The sequence below is a fragment of the Lepisosteus platostomus genome, chromosome 25 (genome assembly GCF_059453375.1).
Source record: "Lepisosteus platostomus isolate fLepPlt1 chromosome 25, fLepPlt1.hap1, whole genome shotgun sequence".
NCBI lineage: Eukaryota > Metazoa > Chordata > Actinopteri > Semionotiformes > Lepisosteidae > Lepisosteus > Lepisosteus platostomus.
The window spans coordinates 4135047-4159823 of record NC_142635.1 but is presented as its reverse complement, the minus strand read 5'-3'; the positions used below and the strand labels follow the sequence as shown (position 1 = coordinate 4159823).

The window sequence follows — 24777 nt, the reverse complement described above, 5'->3', positions numbered from 1 at the left end:
GCTTTGTTTATCTCATCAATTTTCAAATCAGTTATTTCAAAGGCGATTCTTCAATGGGGCTTTAGTAAAGACCGCGACTCTACCGTCAATACCAACATCCAGATAAGACCTGCGAGGCAGCAGTTTTAGAAGCAACACTAGCATAGCTTTATTTCAAAACGATTATTTCTTGATAATAATAATTAAATAGAAGACCTATACCAACACTGAATTATCCAGACTGTAGAAACATCCTGAGTTTATGTCTTCAGCTGCTCTGAAGAAACGAGCTGTGCCGTCTCTTCCATCTGTATGTTATGCGAGAGGCAAACGGGAAAATCTGCACCCCAGGAACCCCCAAAATCCAAGTACAACAAGACATCGGGTACAGAGAAAACCCTCAGATGTTCAAAACGTGCTTCAACTTCAGCAGACTCTGTGCGGCAGTTTCGACAGAAATGCCCCAAATCCGACAACAGAGCACTCGAAAGGCGGTGCTCATCCGGCACTTTGTCTTGTATTTCACACTTATACGATTTTTAAACACCGCTACAAATAAGAATCGTGTGCATGAAATACTGTCAAGACTGGTGGTAAGCTATCACGATAAAAAGCACGTCTGCGATATGAAAATAAATATGATTTTTATTTTGCTCTTTGGGCAGCGTCAGTAACACACTCCAGGAAGCGACGCTTCTAACAAAGGACTAGACCAGTTTCGTAAAACTACCACTTTGATTCCTTGACAAAAGTTCAAATCGCCTATTAGAACATAGTGGAATTGCTGGAATGCATGTATTTCAGATTTTATAAGCCTGTTGAGATTTTTGAATGAGGCCAAATGGAAAATCAGCACACACTGGCGAACCCGTTTGAATGAAATTGTCCTGACGTGAAAAAAACAGCCCAGGCAGAGAAGTGGAGCCTGAAATGGTCCTCAGGCTTTTTGTTGTCATTCGGACGATGAAAACGCCCGGTAAATTAAACTACCAAGGCTGTAACCAAGGCGTGGTACAGCGTAATAATCCGCCAGGCACTTGATCAGAGCAAGGGACATTGTAATGACATGTTTTAGAGTGTATGAAAAGCAATATCTGATCATTAAAGCTGAAGGTTGTTCTAAGGACTCCTTTAGAAAGAGAGTGAGGAGGTGTGTGTGACTTAACTCGAGGTGCATTTGGATCGAGCAAATGAAACATTTCCTTTCCCAAAGAGTTGCGGGAGAATGGAGCAACTTGCACACCCTTGCTCTTACCCTGGCTTCTTTCCAGGAACAATATAGTAAACACTCGGGAACAGCCACAGGCTCTGTTCTGGGAATGGGTCCGATTCATAAAACATGTTCTATCCTTGATCATTGGTGAAAAAATAATAAAGCTCATGGAAATCTCGTTCCATTGCTTTGAGACTGAAATGCCTTGTAAGAAATGTTGTGTAACCGATTCCTAACAGTCGCCAATTAGAAGCATCGAAGGCAGAAACCTCAATGTGAAACAGAAAGTCATTTATGTCTACAGTCACACTGAATTAGGTATACTGATAACATACTTTAAATGAGGACTAAACTGCCAGAAAGAGACAAAGCGTGCCCCCCACTTGTCCTTAAATAACCGTCTGTACTTACAAAATGCTACGCGTAGCGCTCAGTGACAAGGATGTGTTTTCAGAATAATAAGCTGGACCACTGTACAACTTACACATATACGTCTACACAGAAAAGTCAAATTCAAGAAAGGTGTAAAGGTTATTGCACACTTGGGGCCATAAAAGCGTCGAAAACCGGGAATTGAAGCATTGAGGAAGAAATCATGATTGCTCTTTCACGGACTCTGTGGGTGGCTCTTAAAAGAGCCTTTGGGTTTGTAGATCCGGGACGGGCGGGCCGGGTTTACTTGGAGCTGGTGTACTTGGTGACGGCCTTGGTGCCCTCGGACACGGCGTGCTTGGCCAGCTCTCCGGGCAGCAGCAGGCGCACGGCGGTCTGGATCTCCCGGGAGGTGATGGTGGAGCGCTTGTTGTAGTGCGCCAGGCGGGAGGCCTCGCCGGCGATGCGCTCGAAGATGTCGCTGACGAACGAGTTCATGATGCCCATGGCCTTCGACGAGATGCCGGTGTCCGGGTGCACCTGCTTCAGCACCTTGTACACGTAGATGGCGTAGCTCTCCTTCCTGGTCTTTCTGCGCTTCTTGCCGCCCTTCCCGGCCGTCTTGGTCACGGCTTTTTTGGAGCCCTTCTTGGGAGCGGATTTCGCTGGTTCAGGCATCTTAACTGCACTCTGCGCACACAGTCATGGGAGTTTAGGGCTTCTACAGCCCCCTATTTATAGCGGCCGCGTGCAACTCAGCTCGCTCAGCTCAGAAGGCGGCTCATTGGTCAGCGAGAGAGCTGCTCTCCTATTGGCTGCGCTCGGCGCCAATGAAATTCAAACGGCTGAGCGCCTGAGCCGCTCGCTCTGACTCCAGGCGCCTCTCTCTCCCCTCCGCCCGAGCACTCAGGAACAAAGGGCCGTGTGATCCGTTTAGCACAACGTGCAGATTTATTGAAATCCCGCTCTCATTCCGCTTATGTCCCCTACCCTAGAAAAAATGTGATCGGCGTAAAATGTGCGATTTGTGCAAACTTGGGAGTCAAAAGGACTCTGGGTGATATTGTAGGCAACCCCAAAATCACTCTTGAACAACCAACAGCTTTGTATAGCAACACTTTTGAGCTTTGACACTGCTTTCAAATTAGTCTGAGCTCACGAAACCTTCACACGAGCCCTTTCTACAGAATGAATGTAATGAGAAGGGCTCTTGGCGAATGAAGTGGAATTTCTCCCGCACAGAGCTGAGCAGCACCGCTTCCTTTCTTAAAACCCATAAAACGTGCGTGAAAAACAAACCGTTTAGTAGCTGAACCCCAGTCGGTTCCCAGGCCCGTATTGCAATTTTCTATCATTTTGAACACGTCTAATAAGCGCTCTTAAGATGAAAATGTCTTCAATGAAAGAAACGCAAAGCATGTAGGAATGCGAGTGAGGGGGATGAAAACTATGGGCAGAAAAACGTGTTTCATCCCGTAACGCTATTTTATTAGTTATTTGTTTACAGACTCACAAACAGCTCGCTCTGTACCGCGCATTAAGGTAGGATAGTCAACCTATTCTGCGATTACATTTCGAGCTGGACCTTCAAAGTACAGCTTCATTCCACACACAAGCACAAAGATTCCAGCTCTTTTCTGAAAAGGTGGGTGGCTCTTAAAAGAGCCTTTGGGTTGATATGTCGGGGTCCAGTCCGGTAGGGAAGCTCCGCTCCTGTTTAGCCGCCGAAGCCGTACAGGGTGCGGCCCTGGCGCTTCAGCGCGTACACCACGTCCATGGCGGTGACGGTCTTCCTCTTGGCGTGCTCGGTGTAGGTGACGGCGTCGCGGATGACGTTCTCCAGGAACACCTTCAGCACCCCGCGGGTCTCCTCGTAGATCAGCCCGGAGATCCGCTTCACTCCCCCACGGCGAGCCAGGCGGCGGATGGCGGGCTTGGTGATTCCCTGGATGTTGTCGCGGAGAACCTTGCGGTGACGCTTAGCGCCTCCTTTCCCGAGTCCCTTTCCGCCTTTGCCTCTTCCAGACATCTTCAAGTTATCAGTTAGTGACACGACACACACTGCTGGGCTGCAGCCGCGGCGCTTCTCTTTTCAAGCCTGAGAGCGGACCTGCTTGAGACAGGAGGCGCGCTGACACACGAGCCCGCCTCCTCTCCGACCGCGGCAGCAGCCCAGACTGCACAGGAACCTCTTCCCTGCCGGAGAGCTCTCCACCACAGCAACTTTAAACAGGCTACACTTCGAAATTGTCATGATTACTTCCCTAACCAACGGCATTGTAGGATTGTGCAAATTCTCCCCACGTGGTTTGAATGCTTGAACCTGGACTCGAGAAAAGCCCAGTCTTATCGAGCGCTAGCAATACAGGATAGTCGGTGCTGCAGCACGTTTTTGACTTGCAGTTTTTCTTACAGGGTAAAACTTTAGAGCAAAGGAAACCTAAACCCATACCATACCGACAGCATTAAGAAATGTTTCAATACCGAACCCACGTATCTAGGAAGAACGATATCGAATTCAGAATCCATTGCACATGTGAGGTGCTCTTTTCTGAACCAAAACGCCCCATACGGAACAGAAAATACAACATACTACGGTGTATGGATTATGAACTGTACTCAAGACTTTAATCACTGTAGGAATAAATCCGTCATTCATGTTTAATCACCTACTAAACCGAGGTGCCTGAATGCCGGAAACCGAAGAATCTAAGAAATTAGGGGGGTCAATTTTATACGTGTTCAACTGTAACACATTGCAATACAGTACAGGACATCAGCAGTGAAATATTTGATCTTTTTTATATTTTTGTGGTGGCTCTTAAAAGAGCCTTTGTGTTCAAGGGGAAAGATCCTGCAGGAGGCGGTCCGTGTCTAAGCGCGCTCCCCGCCAAACACCGAATTCGGAAAAGAAAATAAAGAGTAGCGGAAGGGCTTTTAATGCCAATCGCTCTTGTGTCATTAAAATAGTCTCATGCATTTGAACACTTTCAAATGTGGATATGAATGCTGAAAAGCGAATTTAGAGCAAAAGGGGAGACGTGTGTCGCTGGTGTACTGCAGCAGTGCAGAGGGGCTTTTACACGAGTTGGTAGAAAACCGCTTCTCGGTAGGGCTTTCACTTATCAGCTAACCAAACGAGAATTGTGCCTCGTACAGACTATAATGGAATAATGTAACCCTCTCGAGTGTTGTGGTGGCTCTTAAAAGAGCCTTTGTGTTCAAGGGAAAAGATGCTGCAGCAGGCGGTCCGTGTCTAAGCGCGCTCCCCGCGGATGCGGCGGGCCAGCTGGATGTCTTTGGGCATGATGGTCACCCTCTTGGCGTGGATGGCGCACAGGTTGGTGTCCTCGAAGAGCCCCACCAGGTAAGCCTCGCTGGCCTCCTGCAGAGCCATGACGGCGGAGCTCTGGAAGCGCAGGTCGGTCTTGAAGTCCTGGGCGATCTCTCTCACCAGGCGCTGGAAGGGCAGCTTGCGGATCAGCAGCTCGGTGGACTTCTGGTAGCGGCGGATCTCCCGCAGAGCCACGGTGCCGGGCCTGTAGCGGTGGGGCTTCTTCACGCCGCCGGTGGCGGGGGCGCTCTTGCGGGCAGCCTTGGTGGCCAGCTGCTTCCTGGGCGCCTTGCCGCCGGTGGACTTGCGAGCGGTCTGCTTGGTTCTCGCCATCTTCCTCGCTGCTCTTCACAATCAGCACTGTACTGAGAGCAGCAGCCCGCACTCGGGTTTATATGCGCAGGCAGCCCCGTCCTGATTGGCTGAAGGGCCCCGGGAGCCTCTCGCTGATTGGATACTTTGAGAAGGAGCGCGCAGTTCATACACCCTCTCCGATCTGCTTTGTTTGATCAAATCAAAGTATAAAGGCGTTTTTATAGATAGATAGATACTTTATTGATCCCGTGAGGGAAATTGCAGTGCAACAGCAGCTTAACACACACAACACAGCCACAGTGTAACGAATTATATACTAATAGTACAATACATACAATACAATACAAGAGTTACTCACAGTCCGGACACTGTGAGTAACTTTTATACCTAGAAATCAATTATACCTAGAAATCAATAACCTGTCAAGGACCTTGATTTCTTTTAACTATAATAATCCAGGACAAGAATATACTTCCATTAAATCATGAAATCGTATAATTTACTAGATTTACTAGATTCGTACTAGAACGAAGTGAAATCACATATATATTACAGTGTAAAAGGTCATCCTGTGACTCGGGGGAGGAGTGTTGTGCTGAGGGACCCCGATTTCTGTTCAACTTTACAGCTCGTTATGCAATAATAAAAATGTGATAGAATAATGTGAATGAAGAGAACAATCTTCTAAACCCCATGACAAGTACTACAAGGAACCCGGTTTACTCTGCTCGTTTAGAATTAAAAGGCGAAAATCTACTTGAACGAACTGAACAAAGAAAATGATTGTATGAACTGTCTTGCGAGCGCAACAGAAATCGCTCGTCCACACAGCGGCTGTGATTCTGAGCCACAGACATCACTGCTAAAACCTCAGGGGGAAAACACAAGTGCTTCGACCCATTTATAAATATTGCACTCATATTCATAAAAACAAGAACTCGCTCATTTGAAGAGGCTGTGGGTGGCTCTTAAAAGAGCCTTTGTTTTTCGGGTCACTCGGAGGTCTCTGCCGGGCTGTTTACTTGCTCTTGGCCGGCTTCTCGGTCTTCTTGGGCAGCAGCACCGCCTGGATGTTGGGCAGCACGCCGCCCTGCGCGATGGTCACGCCGCCCAGCAGCTTGTTCAGCTCCTCGTCGTTGCGGACGGCCAGCTGCAGGTGCCGGGGGATGATGCGGGTCTTCTTGTTGTCCCGGGCGGCGTTGCCAGCCAGCTCCAGGATCTCGGCGGTCAGGTACTCCAGCACCGCGGCCAGATACACCGGGGCTCCGGCGCCGACCCGCTCGGCATAGTTTCCCTTGCGCAGCAGCCGGTGGACACGGCCCACAGGGAACTGCAGTCCGGCCCTGGAAGAGCGAGTCTTGGCCTTGGCTCTGGCCTTACCGCCGGTCTTTCCTCTGCCGCTCATCTTGTACTGTCAAGCTTGTCTGAAGAAAACTGCTAACAATGATCACAACTTGTCTGCCGCCCCGCTTTTGAAGAGTCGCGGCTGAACGTGATTGGATGGACGGGAACAAGCTCTCCACCCAATCAGAGATCAGTGCTGCCAAGCAGCGCTCTCGGTCTCCACCAATCAACAGGCAGGAGGGAAATTCGGACTCTGAACACAGAGCGCGGCTCTGCTGCGGAGGCCGAGTGAGAAAATATGTGTTTTTCAGTTTCAACCGTATTAGCATTATTCTCATACACAGGTATATGGAATAGCGAAATGCGATTTAGCTAGCTCTCAGACGGTAAGTGGTAAAAAAACAACAATACAGTTGCATAAGAAAAGACAGAGACACAACAGGCCATGTGCAGAACAGGCGATTAGCAAAACTGCAACAGATAATGTGCAAAACACTTTGCTTAAACGGTCATTTTCATGCTTAAAAACGTATATTTTAGTGAATTTCACCACCGTCTGACTCTCAGTAACCACGCTACATTGAGTGGAATTAAGCTCCACTCCCATAAGAATCTGGATCACCCGCCTGCGAGGGCTCGATATTGAAAAGTCACCATTGTCGCTATTAGAGTGACACATCTGTCACGTTACGCCTTTTCACATGTCCGCTATAGCTGCGAGACTAGCAGTCACGAATTGCAAGTCACACACTAATGAAAACCCCCGTGCAATGTAACAATGTAACATTTCGCCTCAACTAAATTCATTAAATGAAAAGGAGATGCAAGGAGTCACAACGCTGTTCAATGGAGATCAGGACGTTTATTTAACAAAAAGGCCTTTTAATTCTACACCTCCTCTGCGCACCCACTCTCTACAATAGTATTTAGAATATTTACATTTGTACATTTTACCCAGCATCGCATTTCAGTATCATTAATAACAACTACAACTCAATCCCCCCCATTGTGTAAAATAATTATGTCTCCCCCCCTATCGAGCGAACCGGCGCTTTCAAGCGGTGAAAAGGAAAGTCTGCGCTCTCTCTCGGAAGGGCTGGTGGCTCTTAGAAGAGCCTTTGGGTTTGTAGGAAATTAACTCGAGGGTCGATCGCTCACTTCTTCTTGGGAGCCGCTTTCTTAGCTTTGGCCGTCTTGGGTTTGGCCACCTTGGGCTTCGCTGCCTTGGCTTTCTTCGGGCTCTTCGCCTTCTTAGGCGCCGCTGGCTTCTTGGCCTTCTTGGGGCTCTTGGTCGCCTTCTTGGCCGCTGCGGGCTTCGCGGCTTTCTTGGGCGACTTCTTGGCGGCCGCTGGCTTCTTGGTCGCCGCCTTCTTGGGCGACTTCTTGGCGGCCGCTGGCTTCTTAGCCGCTGCGGGTTTCTTGGCCGCCGGCTTCTTGGCTTTGGCGGCGGCGGCGGCTTTCTTCACGGGCTTGGGCTTGGTCTCCGCCTGCTTCTTGTTGAGCTTGAAGGAGCCCGAGGCGCCGGTGCCCTTGGTCTGCACCAGGGTGCCCTTGGTCACCAGGCTCTTGATGGCCAGCTTGACGCGGGAGTTGTTCTTCTCCACGTCGTAGCCGCCGGCCGCCAGGGACTTCTTCAGGGCGGCCAGGGACACGCCGCTCCGCTCCTTGGAGGCGGACACGGCCTGCAGGATGAGCTCTCCCACGCTGGGGCCCGCTTTCTTGGGCTTGGCGGCGCTCTTCTTCTTGGGCGCCTTGGCCGGCGCGGCGGCTGGGGCCGGAGCGACTTCTTCTGCCATCGCTGCGTCTCTGTCTGCTGTCGGACTGTCTGCGGCTCCGCGCGCAGGGCGGAACTTCAAGGCCGCATGAGAACCGTGGAGACTCAACCGCTGCTGCTGCTGCAGCTCCGCTCCGCACAGCCCGCTCGCACTTGTGTTTTCTCCCCGCACAAAACTGCCCCGTAATCCTCACAAATACACAGAATCGATGATCAAATACACCAAATACGGAGAAAACCCCCTGGTCTTTAATATGCAGTTGAGTTACAGATTTTTCTGTACGATAATTCTGACAGAATTGCCCAGAGTCCAAGAACAGCGCACACGAAAGGCGGCGCTCACCCGGCACTTCATCGTCTATTTCTAAAATAAATGTACTTAAACCGTCAGTAAAGATAAAAACAAGGTGTAAATAATACAGTCGAGACTGACGGTCATGTAACCCAATAAGAATGAATTCTGAATTATTTAAAACCGATGATTTATTTTGCTCTATGTTCGGTGTCATTAACACACTCCCGGACTCGCTGTTTCTAAGAAGGAGACGGACAAGTTTTGTCAAATAAGACAGTTTTATCCCCGTGAAATTAGGAGTATTTCGAGTTTTTCCACCGATACGCTTTTATAACATGCCGAACAAGCGTAGTCGTAGTCGCTTTGTTTATCTCATCAATTTTCAAATCAGTTATTTCAAAGGCGATTCTTCAATGGGGCTTTAGTAAAGACCGCGACTCTACCGTCAATACCAACATCCAGATAAGACCTGCGAGGCAGCAGTTTTAGAAGCAACACTAGCATAGCTTTATTTCAAAACGATTATTTCTTGATAATAATAATTAAATAGAAGACCTATACCAACACTGAATTATCCAGACTGTAGAAACATCCTGAGTTTATGTCTTCAGCTGCTCTGAAGAAACGAGCTGTGCCGTCTCTTCCATCTGTATGTTATGCGAGAGGCAAACGGGAAAATCTGCACCCCAGGAACCCCCAAAATCCAAGTACAACAAGACATCGGGTACAGAGAAAACCCTCCGATGTTCAAAACGTGCTTCAACTTCAGCAGACTCTGTGCGGCAGTTTCGACAGAAATGCCCCAAATCCGACAACAGAGCACTCGAAAGGCGGTGCTCATCCGGCACTTTGTCTTGTATTTCACACTTATACGATTTTTAAACACCGCTACAAATAAGAATCGTGTGCATGAAATACTGTCAAGACTGGTGGTAAGCTATCACGATAAAAAGCACGTCTGCGATATGAAAATAAATATGATTTTTATTTTGCTCTTTGGGCAGCGTCAGTAACACACTCCAGGAAGCGACGCTTCTAACAAAGGACTAGACCAGTTTCGTAAAACTACCACTTTGATTCCTTGACAAAAGTTCAAATCGCCTATTAGAACATAGTGGAATTGCTGGAATGCATGTATTTCAGATTTTATAAGCCTGTTGAGATTTTTGAATGAGGCCAAATGGAAAATCAGCACACACTGGCGAACCCGTTTGAATGAAATTGTCCTGACGTGAAAAAAACAGCCCAGGCAGAGAAGTGGAGCCTGAAATGGTCCTCAGGCTTTTTGTTGTCATTCGGACGATGAAAACGCCCGGTAAATTAAACTACCAAGGCTGTAACCAAGGCGTGGTACAGCGTAATAATCCGCCAGGCACTTGATCAGAGCAAGGGACATTGTAATGACATGTTTTAGAGTGTATGAAAAGCAATATCTGATCATTAAAGCTGAAGGTTGTTCTAAGGACTCCTTTAGAAAGAGAGTGAGGAGGTGCGTGTGACTTAACTCGAGGTGCATTTGGATCGAGCAAATGAAACATTTCCCAAAGAGTTGCGGGAGAATGGAGCAACTTGCACACCCTTGCTCTTACCCTGGCTTCTTTCCAGGAACAATATAGTAAACACTCGGGAACAGCCACAGGCTCTGTTCTGGGAATGGGTCCGATTCATAAAACATGTTCTATCCTTGATCATTGGTGAAAAAATAATAAAGCTCATGGAAATCTCGTTCCATTGCTTTGAGACTGAAATGCCTTGTAAGAAATGTTGTGTAACCGATTCCTAACAGTCGCCAATTAGAAGCATCGAAGGCAGAAACCTCAATGTGAAACAGAAAGTCATTTATGTCTACAGTCACACTGAATTAGGTATACTGATAACATACTTTAAATGAGGACTAAACTGCCAGAAAGAGACAAAGCGTGCCCCCCACTTGTCCTTAAATAACCGTCTGTACTTACAAAATGCTACGCGTAGCGCTCAGTGACAAGGATGTGTTTTCAGAATAATAAGCTGGACCACTGTACAACTTACACATATACGTCTACACAGAAAAGTCAAATTCAAGAAAGGTGTAAAGGTTATTGCACACTTGGGGCCATAAAAGCGTCGAAAACCGGGAATTGAAGCATTGAGGAAGAAATCATGATTGCTCTTTCACGGACTCTGTGGGTGGCTCTTAAAAGAGCCTTTGGGTTTGTAGATCCGGGACGGGCGGGCCGGGTTTACTTGGAGCTGGTGTACTTGGTGACGGCCTTGGTGCCCTCGGACACGGCGTGCTTGGCCAGCTCTCCGGGCAGCAGCAGGCGCACGGCGGTCTGGATCTCCCGGGAGGTGATGGTGGAGCGCTTGTTGTAGTGCGCCAGGCGGGAGGCCTCGCCGGCGATGCGCTCGAAGATGTCGCTGACGAACGAGTTCATGATGCCCATGGCCTTCGACGAGATGCCGGTGTCCGGGTGCACCTGCTTCAGCACCTTGTACACGTAGATGGCGTAGCTCTCCTTCCTGGTCTTTCTGCGCTTCTTGCCGCCCTTCCCGGCCGTCTTGGTCACGGCTTTCTTGGAGCCCTTCTTGGGAGCGGATTTCGCTGGTTCAGGCATCTTAACTGCACTCTGCGCACACAGTCATGGGAGTTTAGGGCTTCTACAGCCCCCTATTTATAGCGGCCGCGTGCAACTCAGCTCGCTCAGCTCAGAAGGCGGCTCATTGGTCAGCGAGAGAGCTGCTCTCCTATTGGCTGCGCTCGGCGCCAATGAAATTCAAACGGCTGAGCGCCTGAGCCGCTCGCTCTGACTCCAGGCGCCTCTCTCTCCCCTCCGCCCGAGCACTCAGGAACAAAGGGCCGTGTGATCCGTTTAGCACAACGTGCAGATTTATTGAAATCCCGCTCTCATTCCGCTTATGTCCCCTACCCTAGAAAAAATGTCATCGGCGTAAAATGTGCGATTTGTGCAAACTTGGGAGTCAAAAGGACTCTGGGTGATATTGTAGGCAACCCCAAAATCACTCTTGAACAACCAACAGCTTTGTATAGCAACACTTTTGAGCTTTGACACTGCTTTCAAATTAGTCTGAGCTCACGAAACCTTCACACGAGCCCTTTCTACAGAATGAATGTAATGAGAAGGGCTCTTGGCGAATGAAGTGGAATTTCTCCCGCACAGAGCTGAGCAGCACCGCTTCCTTTCTTAAAACCCATAAAACGTGCGTGAAAAACAAACCGTTTAGTAGCTGAACCCCAGTCGGTTCCCAGGCCCGTATTGCAATTTTCTATCATTTTGAACACGTCTAATAAGCGCTCTTAAGATGAAAATGTCTTCAATGAAAGAAACGCAAAGCATGTAGGAATGCGAGTGAGGGGGATGAAAACTATGGGCAGAAAAACGTGTTTCATCCCGTAACGCTATTTTATTAGTTATTTGTTTACAGACTCACAAACAGCTCGCTCTGTACCGCGCATTAAGGTAGGATAGTCAACCTATTCTGCGATTACATTTCGAGCTGGACCTTCAAAGTACAGCTTCATTCCACACACAAGCACAAAGATTCCAGCTCTTTTCTGAAAAGGTGGGTGGCTCTTAAAAGAGCCTTTGGGTTGATATGTCGGGGTCCAGTCCGGTAGGGAAGCTCCGCTCCTGTTTAGCCGCCGAAGCCGTACAGGGTGCGGCCCTGGCGCTTCAGCGCGTACACCACGTCCATGGCGGTGACGGTCTTCCTCTTGGCGTGCTCGGTGTAGGTGACGGCGTCGCGGATGACGTTCTCCAGGAACACCTTCAGCACCCCGCGGGTCTCCTCGTAGATCAGCCCGGAGATCCGCTTCACTCCCCCACGGCGAGCCAGGCGGCGGATGGCGGGCTTGGTGATTCCCTGGATATTGTCGCGGAGAACCTTGCGGTGACGCTTAGCGCCTCCTTTCCCGAGTCCCTTTCCGCCTTTGCCTCTTCCAGACATCTTCGAGTTATCAGTTAGTGATACAACACACACTGCTGGGCTGCAGCCGCGGCGCTTCTCTTTTCAAGCCTGAGAGCGGACCTGCTTGAGACAGGAGGCGCGCTGACACACGAGCCCGCCTCCTCTCCGACCGCGGCAGCAGCCCAGACTGCACAGGAACCTCTTCCCTGCCGGAGAGCTCTCCACCACAGCAACTTTAAACAGGCTACACTTCGAAATTGTCATGATTACTTCCCTAACCAACGGCATTGTAGGATTGTGCAAATTCTCCCCACGTGGTTTGAATGCTTGAACCTGGACTCGAGAAAAGCCCAGTCTTATCGAGCGCTAGCAATACAGGATAGTCGGTGCTGCAGCACGTTTTTGACTTGCAGTTTTTCTTACAGGGTAAAACTTTAGAGCAAAGGAAACCTAAACCCATACCATACCGACAGCATTAAGAAATGTGTCAATACCGAACCCACGTATCTAGGAAGAACGATATCGAATTCAGAATCCATTGCACATGTGAGGTGCTCTTTTCTGAACCAAAACGCCCCATACGGAACAGAAAATACAACATACTACGGTGTATGGATTATGAACTGTACTCAAGACTTTAATCACTGTAGGAATAAATCCGTCATTCATGTTTAATCACCTACTAAACCGAGGTGCCTGAATGCCGGAAACCGAAGAATCTAAGAAATTAGGGGGGTCAATTTTATACGTGTTCAACTGTAACACATTGCAATACAGTACAGGACATCAGCAGTGAAATATTTGATCTTTTTTATATTTTTGTGGTGGTTCTTAAAAGAGCCTTTGTGTTCAAGGGGAAAGATCCTGCAGCAGGCGGTCCGTGTCTAAGCGCGCTCCCCGCCAAACACCGAATTCGGAAAAGAAAATAAAGAGTAGCGGAAGGGCTTTTAATGCCAATCGCTCTTGTGTCATTAAAATAGTCTCATGCATTTGAACACTTTCAAATGTGGATATGAATGCTGAAAAGCGAATTTAGAGCAAAAGGGGAGACGTGTGTCGCTGGTGTACTGCAGCAGTGCAGAGGGGCTTTTACACGAGTTGGTAGAAAACCGCTTCTCGGTAGGGCTTTCACTTATCAGCTAACCAAACGAGAATTGTGCCTCGTACAGACTATAATGGAATAATGTAACCCTCTCGAGTGTTGTGGTGGCTCTTAAAAGAGCCTTTGTGTTCAAGGGAAAAGATGCTGCAGCAGGCGGTCCGTGTCTAAGCGCGCTCCCCGCGGATGCGGCGGGCCAGCTGGATGTCTTTGGGCATGATGGTCACCCTCTTGGCGTGGATGGCGCACAGGTTGGTGTCCTCGAAGAGCCCCACCAGGTAAGCCTCGCTGGCCTCCTGCAGAGCCATGACGGCGGAGCTCTGGAAGCGCAGGTCGGTCTTGAAGTCCTGGGCGATCTCTCTCACCAGGCGCTGGAAGGGCAGCTTGCGGATCAGCAGCTCGGTGGACTTCTGGTAGCGGCGGATCTCCCGCAGAGCCACGGTGCCGGGCCTGTAGCGGTGGGGCTTCTTCACGCCGCCGGTGGCGGGGGCGCTCTTGCGGGCAGCCTTGGTGGCCAGCTGCTTCCTGGGCGCCTTGCCGCCGGTGGACTTGCGAGCGGTCTGCTTGGTTCTCGCCATCTTCCTCGCTGCTCTTCACAATCAGCACTGTACTGAGAGCAGCAGCCCGCACTCGGGTTTATATGCGCAGGCAGCCCCGTCCTGATTGGCTGAAGGGCCCCGGGAGCCTCTCGCTGATTGGATACTTTGAGAAGGAGCGCGCAGTTCATACACCCTCTCCGATCTGCTTTGTTTGATCAAATCAAAGTATAAAGGCGTTTTTATAGATAGATAGATACTTTATTGATCCCGTGAGGGAAATTGCAGTGCAACAGCAGCTTAACACACACAACACAGCCACAGTGTAACGAATTATATACTAATAGTACAATACATACAATACAATACAAGAGTTACTCACAGTCCGGACACTGTGAGTAACTTTTATACCTAGAAATCAATTATACCTAGAAATCAATAACCTGTCAAGGACCTTGATTTCTTTTAACTATAATAATCCAGGACAAGAATATACTTCCATTAAATCATGAAATCGTATAATTTACTAGATTTACTAGATTCGTACTAGAACGAAGTGAAATCACATATATATTACAGTGTAAAAGGTCATCCTGTGACTCGGGGGAGGAGTGTTGTGCTGAGGGACCCCGATTTCTGTTCAACTTTACAGCTCGTTATGCAATAATAAAAATGTGATAGAATAATGTGAATGAAGAGAACAATCTTCTAAACCCCATGACAAGTACTACAAGGAACCCGGTTTACTCTGCTCGTTTAGAATTAAAAGGCGAAAATCTACTTGAACGAACTGAACAAAGAAAATGATTGTATGAACTGTCTTGCGAGCGCAACAGAAATCGCTCGTCCACACAGCGGCTGTGATTCTGAGCCACAGACATCACTGCTAAAACCTCAGGGGGAAAACACAAGTGCTTCGACCCATTTATAAATATTGCACTCATATTCATAAAAACAAGAACTCGCTCATTTGAAGAGGCTGTGGGTGGCTCTTAAAAGAGCCTTTGTTTTTCGGGTCACTCGGAGGTCTCTGCCGGGCTGTTTACTTGCTCTTGGCCGGCTTCTCGGTCTTCTTGGGCAGCAGCACCGCCTGGATGTTGGGCAGCACGCCGCCCTGCGCGATGGTCACGCCGCCCAGCAGCTTGTTCAGCTCCTCGTCGTTGCGGACGGCCAGCTGCAGGTGCCGGGGGATGATGCGGGTCTTCTTGTTGTCCCGGGCGGCGTTGCCAGCCAGCTCCAGGATCTCGGCGGTCAGGTACTCCAGCACCGCGGCCAGATACACCGGGGCTCCGGCGCCGACCCGCTCGGCATAGTTTCCCTTGCGCAGCAGCCGGTGGACACGGCCCACAGGGAACTGCAGTCCGGCCCTGGAAGAGCGAGTCTTGGCCTTGGCTCTGGCCTTACCGCCGGTCTTTCCTCTGCCGCTCATCTTGTACTGTCAAGCTTGTCTGAAGAAAACTGCTAACAATGATCACAACTTGTCTGCCGCCCCGCTTTTGAAGAGTCGCGGCTGAACGTGATTGGATGGACGGGAACAAGCTCTCCACCCAATCAGAGATCAGTGCTGCCAAGCAGCGCTCTCGGTCTCCACCAATCAACAGGCAGGAGGGAAATTCGGACTCTGAACACAGAGCGCGGCTCTGCTGCGGAGGCCGAGTGAGAAAATATGTGTTTTTCAGTTTCAACCGTATTAGCATTATTCTCATACACAGGTATATGGAATAGCGAAATGCGATTTAGCTAGCTCTCAGACGGTAAGTGGTAAAAAAACAACAATACAGTTGCATAAGAAAAGACAGAGACACAACAGGCCATGTGCAGAACAGGCGATTAGCAAAACTGCAACAGATAATGTGCAAAACACTTTGCTTAAACGGTCATTTTCATGCTTAAAAACGTATATTTTAGTGAATTTCACCACCGTCTGACTCTCAGTAACCACGCTACATTGAGTGGAATTAAGCTCCACTCCCATAAGAATCTGGATCACCCGCCTGCGAGGGCTCGATATTGAAAAGTCACCATTGTCGCTATTAGAGTGACACATCTGTCACGTTACGCCTTTTCACATGTCCGCTATAGCTGCGAGACTAGCAGTCACGAATTGCAAGTCACACACTAATGAAAACCCCCGTGCAATGTAACAATGTAACATTTCGCCTCAACTAAATTCATTAAATGAAAAGGAGATGCAAGGAGTCACAACGCTGTTCAATGGAGATCAGGACGTTTATTTAACAAAAAGGCCTTTTAATTCTACACCTCCTCTGCGCACCCACTCTCTACAATAGTATTTAGAATATTTACATTTGTACATTTTACCCAGCATCGCATTTCAGTATCATTAATAACAACTACAACTCAATCCCCCCCATTGTGTAAAATAATTATGTCTCCCCCCCTATCGAGCGAACCGGCGCTTTCAAGCGGTGAAAAGGAAAGTCTGCGCTCTCTCTCGGAAGGGCTGGTGGCTCTTAGAAGAGCCTTTGGGTTTGTAGGAAATTAACTCGAGGGTCGATCGCTCACTTCTTCTTGGGAGCCGCTTTCTTAGCTTTGGCCGTCTTGGGTTTGGCCACCTTGGGCTTCGCTGCCTTGGCTTTCTTCGGGCTCTTCGCCTTCTTAGGCGCCGCTGGCTTCTTGGCCTTCTTGGGGCTCTTGGTCGCCTTCTTGGCCGCTGCGGGCTTCGCGGCTTTCTTGGGCGACTTCTTGGCGGCCGCTGGCTTCTTGGTCGCCGCCTTCTTGGGCGACTTCTTGGCGGCCGCTGGCTTCTTAGCCGCTGCGGGTTTCTTGGCCGCCGGCTTCTTGGCTTTGGCGGCGGCGGCGGCTTTCTTCACGGGCTTGGGCTTGGTCTCCGCCTGCTTCTTGTTGAGCTTGAAGGAGCCCGAGGCGCCGGTGCCCTTGGTCTGCACCAGGGTGCCCTTGGTCACCAGGCTCTTGATGGCCAGCTTGACGCGGGAGTTGTTCTTCTCCACGTCGTAGCCGCCGGCCGCCAGGGACTTCTTCAGGGCGGCCAGGGACACGCCGCTCCGCTCCTTGGAGGCGGACACGGCCTGCAGGATGAGCTCTCCCACGCTGGGGCCCGCTTTCTTGGGCTTGGCGGCGCTCTTCTTCTTGGGCGCCTTGGCCGGCGCGGCGGCTGGGGCCGGAGCGACTTCTTCTGCCATCGCTGCGTCTCTGTCTGCTGTCGGACTGTCTGCGGCTCCGCGCGCAGGGCGGAACTTCAAGGCCGCATGAGAACCGTGGAGACTCAACCGCTGCTGCTGCTGCAGCTCCGCTCCGCACAGCCCGCTCGCACTTGTGTTTTCTCCCCGCACAAAACTGCCCCGTAATCCTCACAAATACACAGAATCGATGATCAAATACACCAAATACGGAGAAAACCCCCTGGTCTTTAATATGCAGTTGAGTTACAGATTTTTCTGTACGATAATTCTGACAGAATTGCCCAGAGTCCAAGAACAGCGCACACGAAAGGCGGCGCTCACCCGGCACTTCATCGTCTATTTCTAAAATAAATGTACTTAAACCGTCAGTAAAGATAAAAACAAGGTGTAAATAATACAGTCGAGACTGACGGTCATGTAACCCAATAAGAATGAATTCTGAATTATTTAAAACCGATGATTTATTTTGCTCTATGTTCGGTGTCATTAACACACTCCCGGACTCGCTGTTTCTAAGAAGGAGACGGACAAGTTTTGTCAAATAAGACAGTTTTATCCCCGTGAAATTAGGAGTATTTCGAGTTTTTCCACCGATACGCTTTTATAACATGCCGAACAAGCGTAGTCGTAGTCGCTTTGTTTATCTCATCAATTTTCAAATCAGTTATTTCAAAGGCGATTCTTCAATGGGGCTTTAGTAAAGACCGCGACTCTACCGTCAATACCAACATCCAGATAAGACCTGCGAGGCAGCAGTTTTAGAAGCAACACTAGCATAGCTTTATTTCAAAACGATTATTTCTTGATAATAATAATTAAATAGAAGACCTATACCAACACTGAATTATCCAGACTGTAGAAACATCCTGAGTTTATGTCTTCAGCTGCTCTGAAGAAACGAGCTGTGCCGTCTCTTCCATCTGTATGTTATGCGAGAGGCAAACGGGAAAATCTGCACCCCAGGAACCCCCAAAATCCAAGTACAACAAGACATCGGGTACAGAGAAAACCCTCCGATGTTCAAAACGTGCTTCAACTTCAGCAGACTCTGTGCGGCAGTTTCGACAGAAATGCCCCAAATCCGACAACAGAGCACTCGAAAGGCGGTGCTCATCCGGCACTTTGTCTTGTATTTCACACTTATACGATTTTTAAACACCGCTACAAATAAGAATCGTGTGCATGAAATACTGTCAAGACTGGTGGTAAGCTATCACGATAAAAAGCACGTCTGCGATATGAAAATAAATATGATTTTTATTTTGCTCTTTGGGCAGCGTCAGTAACACACTCCAGGAAGCGACGCTTCTAACAAAGGACTAGACCAGTTTCGTAAAACTACCACTTTGATTCCTTGACAAAAGTTCAAATCGCCTATTAGAACATAGTGGAATTGCTGGAATGCATGTATTTCAGATTTTATAAGCCTGTTGAGATTTTTGAATGAGGCCAAATGGAAAATCAGCACACACTGGCGAACCCGTTTGAATGAAATTGTCCTGACGTGAAAAAAACAGCCCAGGCAGAGAAGTGGAGCCTGAAATGGTCCTCAGGCTTTTTGTTGTCATTCGGACGATGAAAACGCCCGGTAAATTAAACTACCAAGGCTGTAACCAAGGCGTGGTACAGCGTAATAATCCGCCAGGCACTTGATCAGAGCAAGGGACATTGTAATGACATGTTTTAGAGTGTATGAAAAGCAATATCTGATCATTAAAGCTGAAGGTTGTTCTAAGGACTCCTTTAGAAAGAGAGTGAGGAGGTGCGTGTGACTTAACTCGAGGTGCATTTGGATCGAGCAAATGAAACATTTCCCAAAGAGTTGCGGGAGAATGGAGCAACTTGCACACCCTTGCTCTTACCCTGGCTTCTTTCCAGGAACAATATAGTAAACACTCGGGAACAGCCACAGGCTCTGTTCTGGGAATGGGTCCGATTCATAAAACATGTTCTATCCTTGATCATTGGTGAAAAAATAATAAAGCTCATGGAAATCTCGTTCCATTGCTTTGAGACTGAAATGCCTTGTAAGAAATGTTGTGTAACCGATTCCTAACAGTCGCCAATTAGAAGCATCGAAGGCAGAAACCTCAATGTGAAACAGAAAGTCATTTATGTCTACAGTCACACTGAATTAGGTATACTGATAACATACTTTAAATGAGGACTAAACTGCCAGAAAGAGACAAAGCGTGCCCCCCACTTGTCCTTAAATAACCGTCTGTACTTACAAAATGCTACGCGTAGCGCTCAGTGACAAGGATGTGTTTTCAGAATAATAAGCTGGACCACTGTACAACTTACACATATACGTCTACACAGAAAAGTCAAATTCAAGAAAGGTGTAAAGGTTATTGCACACTTGGGGCCATAAAAGCGTCGAAAACCGGGAATTGAAGCATTGAGGAAGAAATCATGATTGCTCTTTCACGGACTCTGTGGGTGGCTCTTAAAAGAGCCTTTGGGTTTGTAGATCCGGGACGGGCGGGCCGGGTTTACTTGGAGCTGGTGTACTTGGTGACGGCCTTGGTGCCCTCGGACACGGCGTGCTTGGCCAGCTCTCCGGGCAGCAGCAGGCGCACGGCGGTCTGGATCTCCCGGGAGGTGATGGTGGAGCGCTTGTTGTAGTGCGCCAGGCGGGAGGCCTCGCCGGCGATGCGCTCGAAGATGTCGCTGACGAACGAGTTCATGATGCCCATGGCCTTCGACGAGATGCCGGTGTCCGGGTGCACCTGCTTCAGCACCTTGTACACGTAGATGGCGTAGCTCTCCTTCCTGGTCTTTCTGCGCTTCTTGCCGCCCTTCCCGGCCGTCTTGGTCACGGCTTTCTTGGAGCCCTTCTTGGGAGCGGATTTCGCTGGTTCAGGCATCTTAACTGCACTCTGCGCACACAGTCATGGGAGTTTAGGGCTTCTACAGCCCCCTATTTATAGCGGCCGCGTGCAACTCAGCTCGCTCAGCTCAGAAGGCGGCTCATTGGTCAGCGAGAGAGCTGCTCTCCTATTGGCTGCGCTCGGCGCCAATGAAATTCAAACGGCTGAGCGCCTGAGCCGCTCGCTCTGACTCCAGGCGCCTCTCTCTCCCCTCCGCCCGAGCACTCAGGAACAAAGGGCCGTGTGATCCGTTTAGCACAACGTGCAGATTTATTGAAATCCCGCTCTCATTCCGCTTATGTCCCCTACCCTAGAAAAAATGTCATCGGCGTAAAATGTGCGATTTGTGCAAACTTGGGAGTCAAAAGGACTCTGGGTGATATTGTAGGCAACCCCAAAATCACTCTTGAACAACCAACAGCTTTGTATAGCAACACTTTTGAGCTTTGACACTGCTTTCAAATTAGTCTGAGCTCACGAAACCTTCACACGAGCCCTTTCTACAGAATGAATGTAATGAGAAGGGCTCTTGGCGAATGAAGTGGAATTTCTCCCGCACAGAGCTGAGCAGCACCGCTTCCTTTCTTAAAACCCATAAAACGTGCGTGAAAAACAAACCGTTTAGTAGCTGAACCCCAGTCGGTTCCCAGGCCCGTATTGCAATTTTCTATCATTTTGAACACGTCTAATAAGCGCTCTTAAGATGAAAATGTCTTCAATGAAAGAAACGCAAAGCATGTAGGAATGCGAGTGAGGGGGATGAAAACTATGGGCAGAAAAACGTGTTTCATCCCGTAACGCTATTTTATTAGTTATTTGTTTACAGACTCACAAACAGCTCGCTCTGTACCGCGCATTAAGGTAGGATAGTCAACCTATTCTGCGATTACATTTCGAGCTGGACCTTCAAAGTACAGCTTCATTCCACACACAAGCACAAAGATTCCAGCTCTTTTCTGAAAAGGTGGGTGGCTCTTAAAAGAGCCTTTGGGTTGATATGTCGGGGTCCAGTCCGGTAGGGAAGCTCCGCTCCTGTTTAGCCGCCGAAGCCGTACAGGGTGCGGCCCTGGCGCTTCAGCGCGTACACCACGTCCATGGCGGTGACGGTCTTCCTCTTGGCGTGCTCGGTGTAGGTGACGGCGTCGCGGATGACGTTCTCCAGGAACACCTTCAGCACCCCGCGGGTCTCCTCGTAGATCAGCCCGGAGATCCGCTTCACTCCCCCACGGCGAGCCAGGCGGCGGATGGCGGGCTTGGTGATTCCCTGGATATTGTCGCGGAGAACCTTGCGGTGACGCTTAGCGCCTCCTTTCCCGAGTCCCTTTCCGCCTTTGCCTCTTCCAGACATCTTCGAGTTATCAGTTAGTGATACAACACACACTGCTGGGCTGCAGCCGCGGCGCTTCTCTTTTCAAGCCTGAGAGCGGACCTGCTTGAGACAGGAGGCGCGCTGACACACGAGCCCGCCTCCTCTCCGACCGCGGCAGCAGCCCAGACTGCACAGGAACCTCTTCCCTGCCGGAGAGCTCTCCACCACAGCAACTTTAAACAGGCTACACTTCGAAATTGTCATGATTACTTCCCTAACCAACGGCATTGTAGGATTGTGCAAATTCTCCCCACGTGGTTTGAATGCTTGAACCTGGACTCGAGAAAAGCCCAGTCTTATCGAGCGCTAGCAATACAGGATAGTCGGTGCTGCAGCACGTTTTTGACTTGCAGTTTTTCTTACAGGGTAAAACTTTAGAGCAAAGGAAACCTAAACCCATACCATACCGACAGCATTAAGAAATGTGTCAATACCGAACCCACGTATCTAGGAAGAACGATATCGAATTCAGAATCCATTGCACATGTGAGGTGCTCTTTTCTGAACCAAAACGCCCCATACGGAACAGAAAATACAACATACTACGGTGTATGGATTATGAACTGTACTCAAGACTTTAATCACTGTAGGAATAAATCCGTCATTCATGTTTAATCACCTACTAAACCGAGGTGCCTGAATGCCGGAAACCGAAGAATCTAAGAAATTAGGGGGGTCAATTTTATACGTGTTCAACTGTAACACATTGCAATACAGTACAGGACATCAGCAGTGAAATATTTGATCTTTTTTATATTTTTGTGGTGGTTCTTAAAAGAGCCTTTGTGTTCAAGGGGAAAGATCCTGCAGCAGGCGGTCCGTGTCTAAGCGCGCTCCCCGCCAAACACCGAATTCGGAAAAGAAAATAAAGAGTAGCGGAAGGGCTTTTAATGCCAATCGCTCTTGTGTCATTAAAATAGTCTCATGCATTTGAACACTTTCAAATGTGGATATGAATGCTGAAAAGCGAATTTAGAGCAAAAGGGGAGACGTGTGTCGCTGGTGTACTGCAGCAGTGCAGAGGGGCTTTTACACGAGTTGGTAGAAAACCGCTTCTCGGTAGGGCTTTCACTTATCAGCTAACCAAACGAGAATTGTGCCTCGTACAGACTATAATGGAATAATGTAACCCTCTCGAGTGTTGTGGTGGCTCTTAAAAGAGCCTTTGTGTTCAAGGGAAAAGATGCTGCAGCAGGCGGTCCGTGTCTAAGCGCGCTCCCCGCGGATGCGGCGGGCCAGCTGGATGTCTTTGGGCATGATGGTCACCCTCTTGGCGTGGATGGCGCACAGGTTGGTGTCCTCGAAGAGCCCCACCAGGTAAGCCTCGCTGGCCTCCTGCAGAGCCATGACGGCGGAGCTCTGGAAGCGCAGGTCGGTCTTGAAGTCCTGGGCGATCTCTCTCACCAGGCGCTGGAAGGGCAGCTTGCGGATCAGCAGCTCGGTGGACTTCTGGTAGCGGCGGATCTCCCGCAGAGCCACGGTGCCGGGCCTGTAGCGGTGGGGCTTCTTCACGCCGCCGGTGGCGGGGGCGCTCTTGCGGGCAGCCTTGGTGGCCAGCTGCTTCCTGGGCGCCTTGCCGCCGGTGGACTTGCGAGCGGTCTGCTTGGTTCTCGCCATCTTCCTCGCTGCTCTTCACAATCAGCACTGTACTGAGAGCAGCAGCCCGCACTCGGGTTTATATGCGCAGGCAGCCCCGTCCTGATTGGCTGAAGGGCCCCGGGAGCCTCTCGCTGATTGGATACTTTGAGAAGGAGCGCGCAGTTCATACACCCTCTCCGATCTGCTTTGTTTGATCAAATCAAAGTATAAAGGCGTTTTTATAGATAGATAGATACTTTATTGATCCCGTGAGGGAAATTGCAGTGCAACAGCAGCTTAACACACACAACACAGCCACAGTGTAACGAATTATATACTAATAGTACAATACATACAATACAATACAAGAGTTACTCACAGTCCGGACACTGTGAGTAACTTTTATACCTAGAAATCAATTATACCTGGAAATCAATAACCTGTCAAGGACCTTGATTTCTTTTAACTATAATAATCCAGGACAAGAATATACTTCCATTAAATCATGAAATCGTATAATTTACTAGATTTACTAGATTCGTACTAGAACGAAGTGAAATCACATATATATTACAGTGTAAAAGGTCATCCTGTGACTCGGGGGAGGAGTGTTGTGCTGAGGGACCCCGATTTCTGTTCAACTTTACAGCTCGTTATGCAATAATAAAAATGTGATAGAATAATGTGAATGAAGAGAACAATCTTCTAAACCCCATGACAAGTACTACAAGGAACCCGGTTTACTCTGCTCGTTTAGAATTAAAAGGCGAAAATCTACTTGAACGAACTGAACAAAGAAAATGATTGTATGAACTGTCTTGCGAGCGCAACAGAAATCGCTCGTCCACACAGCGGCTGTGATTCTGAGCCACAGACATCACTGCTAAAACCTCAGGGGGAAAACACAAGTGCTTCGACCCATTTATAAATATTGCACTCATATTCATAAAAACAAGAACTCGCTCATTTGAAGAGGCTGTGGGTGGCTCTTAAAAGAGCCTTTGTTTTTCGGGTCAGTCGGAGGTCTCTGCCGGGCTGTTTACTTGCTCTTGGCCGGCTTCTCGGTCTTCTTGGGCAGCAGCACCGCCTGGATGTTGGGCAGCACGCCGCCCTGCGCGATGGTCACGCCGCCCAGCAGCTTGTTCAGCTCCTCGTCGTTGCGGACGGCCAGCTGCAGGTGCCGGGGGATGATGCGGGTCTTCTTGTTGTCCCGGGCGGCGTTGCCAGCCAGCTCCAGGATCTCGGCGGTCAGGTACTCCAGCACCGCGGCCAGATACACCGGGGCTCCGGCGCCGACCCGCTCGGCATAGTTTCCCTTGCGCAGCAGCCGGTGGACACGGCCCACAGGGAACTGCAGTCCGGCCCTGGAAGAGCGAGTCTTGGCCTTGGCTCTGGCCTTACCGCCGGTCTTTCCTCTGCCGCTCATCTTGTACTGTCAAGCTTGTCTGAAGAAAACTGCTAACAATGATCACAACTTGTCTGCCGCCCCGCTTTTGAAGAGTCGCGGCTGAACGTGATTGGATGGACGGGAACAAGCTCTCCACCCAATCAGAGATCAGTGCTGCCAAGCAGCGCTCTCGGTCTCCACCAATCAACAGGCAGGAGGGAAATTCGGACTCTGAA

The 24777-nt window shown here is 49.3% G+C and overlaps 9 protein-coding genes and 2 pseudogenes across 9 annotated transcripts; all 11 read right to left on the bottom strand.

The window, feature by feature from the left end:
* Positions 1 to 1468: 1468 nt before the first annotated feature.
* On the bottom strand, positions 1469 to 2242 carry LOC148640781 (histone H2B 1/2). The gene has a single exon (XM_088618983.1). It carries the CDS (start codon positions 2240 to 2242, stop codon positions 1868 to 1870), a length of 375 nt encoding a protein of 124 aa, XP_088475109.1. The 3' UTR covers positions 1469 to 1867.
* Positions 2243 to 4820: 2578 nt separating this feature from the next.
* LOC148640780 (histone H3) lies at positions 4821 to 5231 on the bottom strand. Its single transcript, XM_088620108.1, has one exon. The coding sequence runs from the start codon at positions 5229 to 5231 to the stop codon at positions 4821 to 4823; it is 411 nt and encodes a 136-aa protein (XP_088476234.1).
* A 197-nt stretch (positions 5232 to 5428) lies between these two features.
* Positions 5429 to 7263, bottom strand: LOC148640779 (histone H2A). Its single transcript, XM_088618981.1, has one exon. The coding sequence runs from the start codon at positions 6616 to 6618 to the stop codon at positions 6232 to 6234; it is 387 nt and encodes a 128-aa protein (XP_088475107.1). The 5' UTR covers positions 6619 to 7263; the 3' UTR covers positions 5429 to 6231.
* Positions 7264 to 7399: 136 nt separating this feature from the next.
* LOC148640778 (histone H1 pseudogene) lies at positions 7400 to 8377 on the bottom strand (annotated as a pseudogene).
* Positions 8378 to 10449: 2072 nt separating this feature from the next.
* On the bottom strand, positions 10450 to 11234 carry LOC148640777 (histone H2B 1/2). Its single transcript, XM_088619234.1, has one exon. It carries the CDS (start codon positions 11221 to 11223, stop codon positions 10849 to 10851), a length of 375 nt encoding a protein of 124 aa, XP_088475360.1. The 5' UTR covers positions 11224 to 11234; the 3' UTR covers positions 10450 to 10848.
* Positions 11235 to 13801: 2567 nt separating this feature from the next.
* Positions 13802 to 14212, bottom strand: LOC148640776 (histone H3). The gene has a single exon (XM_088620104.1). The coding sequence runs from the start codon at positions 14210 to 14212 to the stop codon at positions 13802 to 13804; it is 411 nt and encodes a 136-aa protein (XP_088476230.1).
* Positions 14213 to 14409: 197 nt separating this feature from the next.
* LOC148640775 (histone H2A) lies at positions 14410 to 16244 on the bottom strand. The gene has a single exon (XM_088619231.1). It carries the CDS (start codon positions 15597 to 15599, stop codon positions 15213 to 15215), a length of 387 nt encoding a protein of 128 aa, XP_088475357.1. The 5' UTR covers positions 15600 to 16244; the 3' UTR covers positions 14410 to 15212.
* Positions 16245 to 16380: 136 nt separating this feature from the next.
* LOC148640774 (histone H1 pseudogene) lies at positions 16381 to 17358 on the bottom strand (annotated as a pseudogene).
* A 2072-nt stretch (positions 17359 to 19430) lies between these two features.
* On the bottom strand, positions 19431 to 20216 carry LOC148640773 (histone H2B 1/2). Its single transcript, XM_088619233.1, has one exon. It carries the CDS (start codon positions 20202 to 20204, stop codon positions 19830 to 19832), a length of 375 nt encoding a protein of 124 aa, XP_088475359.1. The 5' UTR covers positions 20205 to 20216; the 3' UTR covers positions 19431 to 19829.
* A 2501-nt stretch (positions 20217 to 22717) lies between these two features.
* On the bottom strand, positions 22718 to 23314 carry LOC148640772 (histone H3). Its single transcript, XM_088619121.1, has one exon. It carries the CDS (start codon positions 23191 to 23193, stop codon positions 22783 to 22785), a length of 411 nt encoding a protein of 136 aa, XP_088475247.1. The 5' UTR covers positions 23194 to 23314; the 3' UTR covers positions 22718 to 22782.
* Positions 23315 to 24136: 822 nt separating this feature from the next.
* On the bottom strand, positions 24137 to 24756 carry LOC148640771 (histone H2A). The gene has a single exon (XM_088619232.1). The coding sequence runs from the start codon at positions 24578 to 24580 to the stop codon at positions 24194 to 24196; it is 387 nt and encodes a 128-aa protein (XP_088475358.1). The 5' UTR covers positions 24581 to 24756; the 3' UTR covers positions 24137 to 24193.
* Positions 24757 to 24777: the final 21 nt, after the last annotated feature.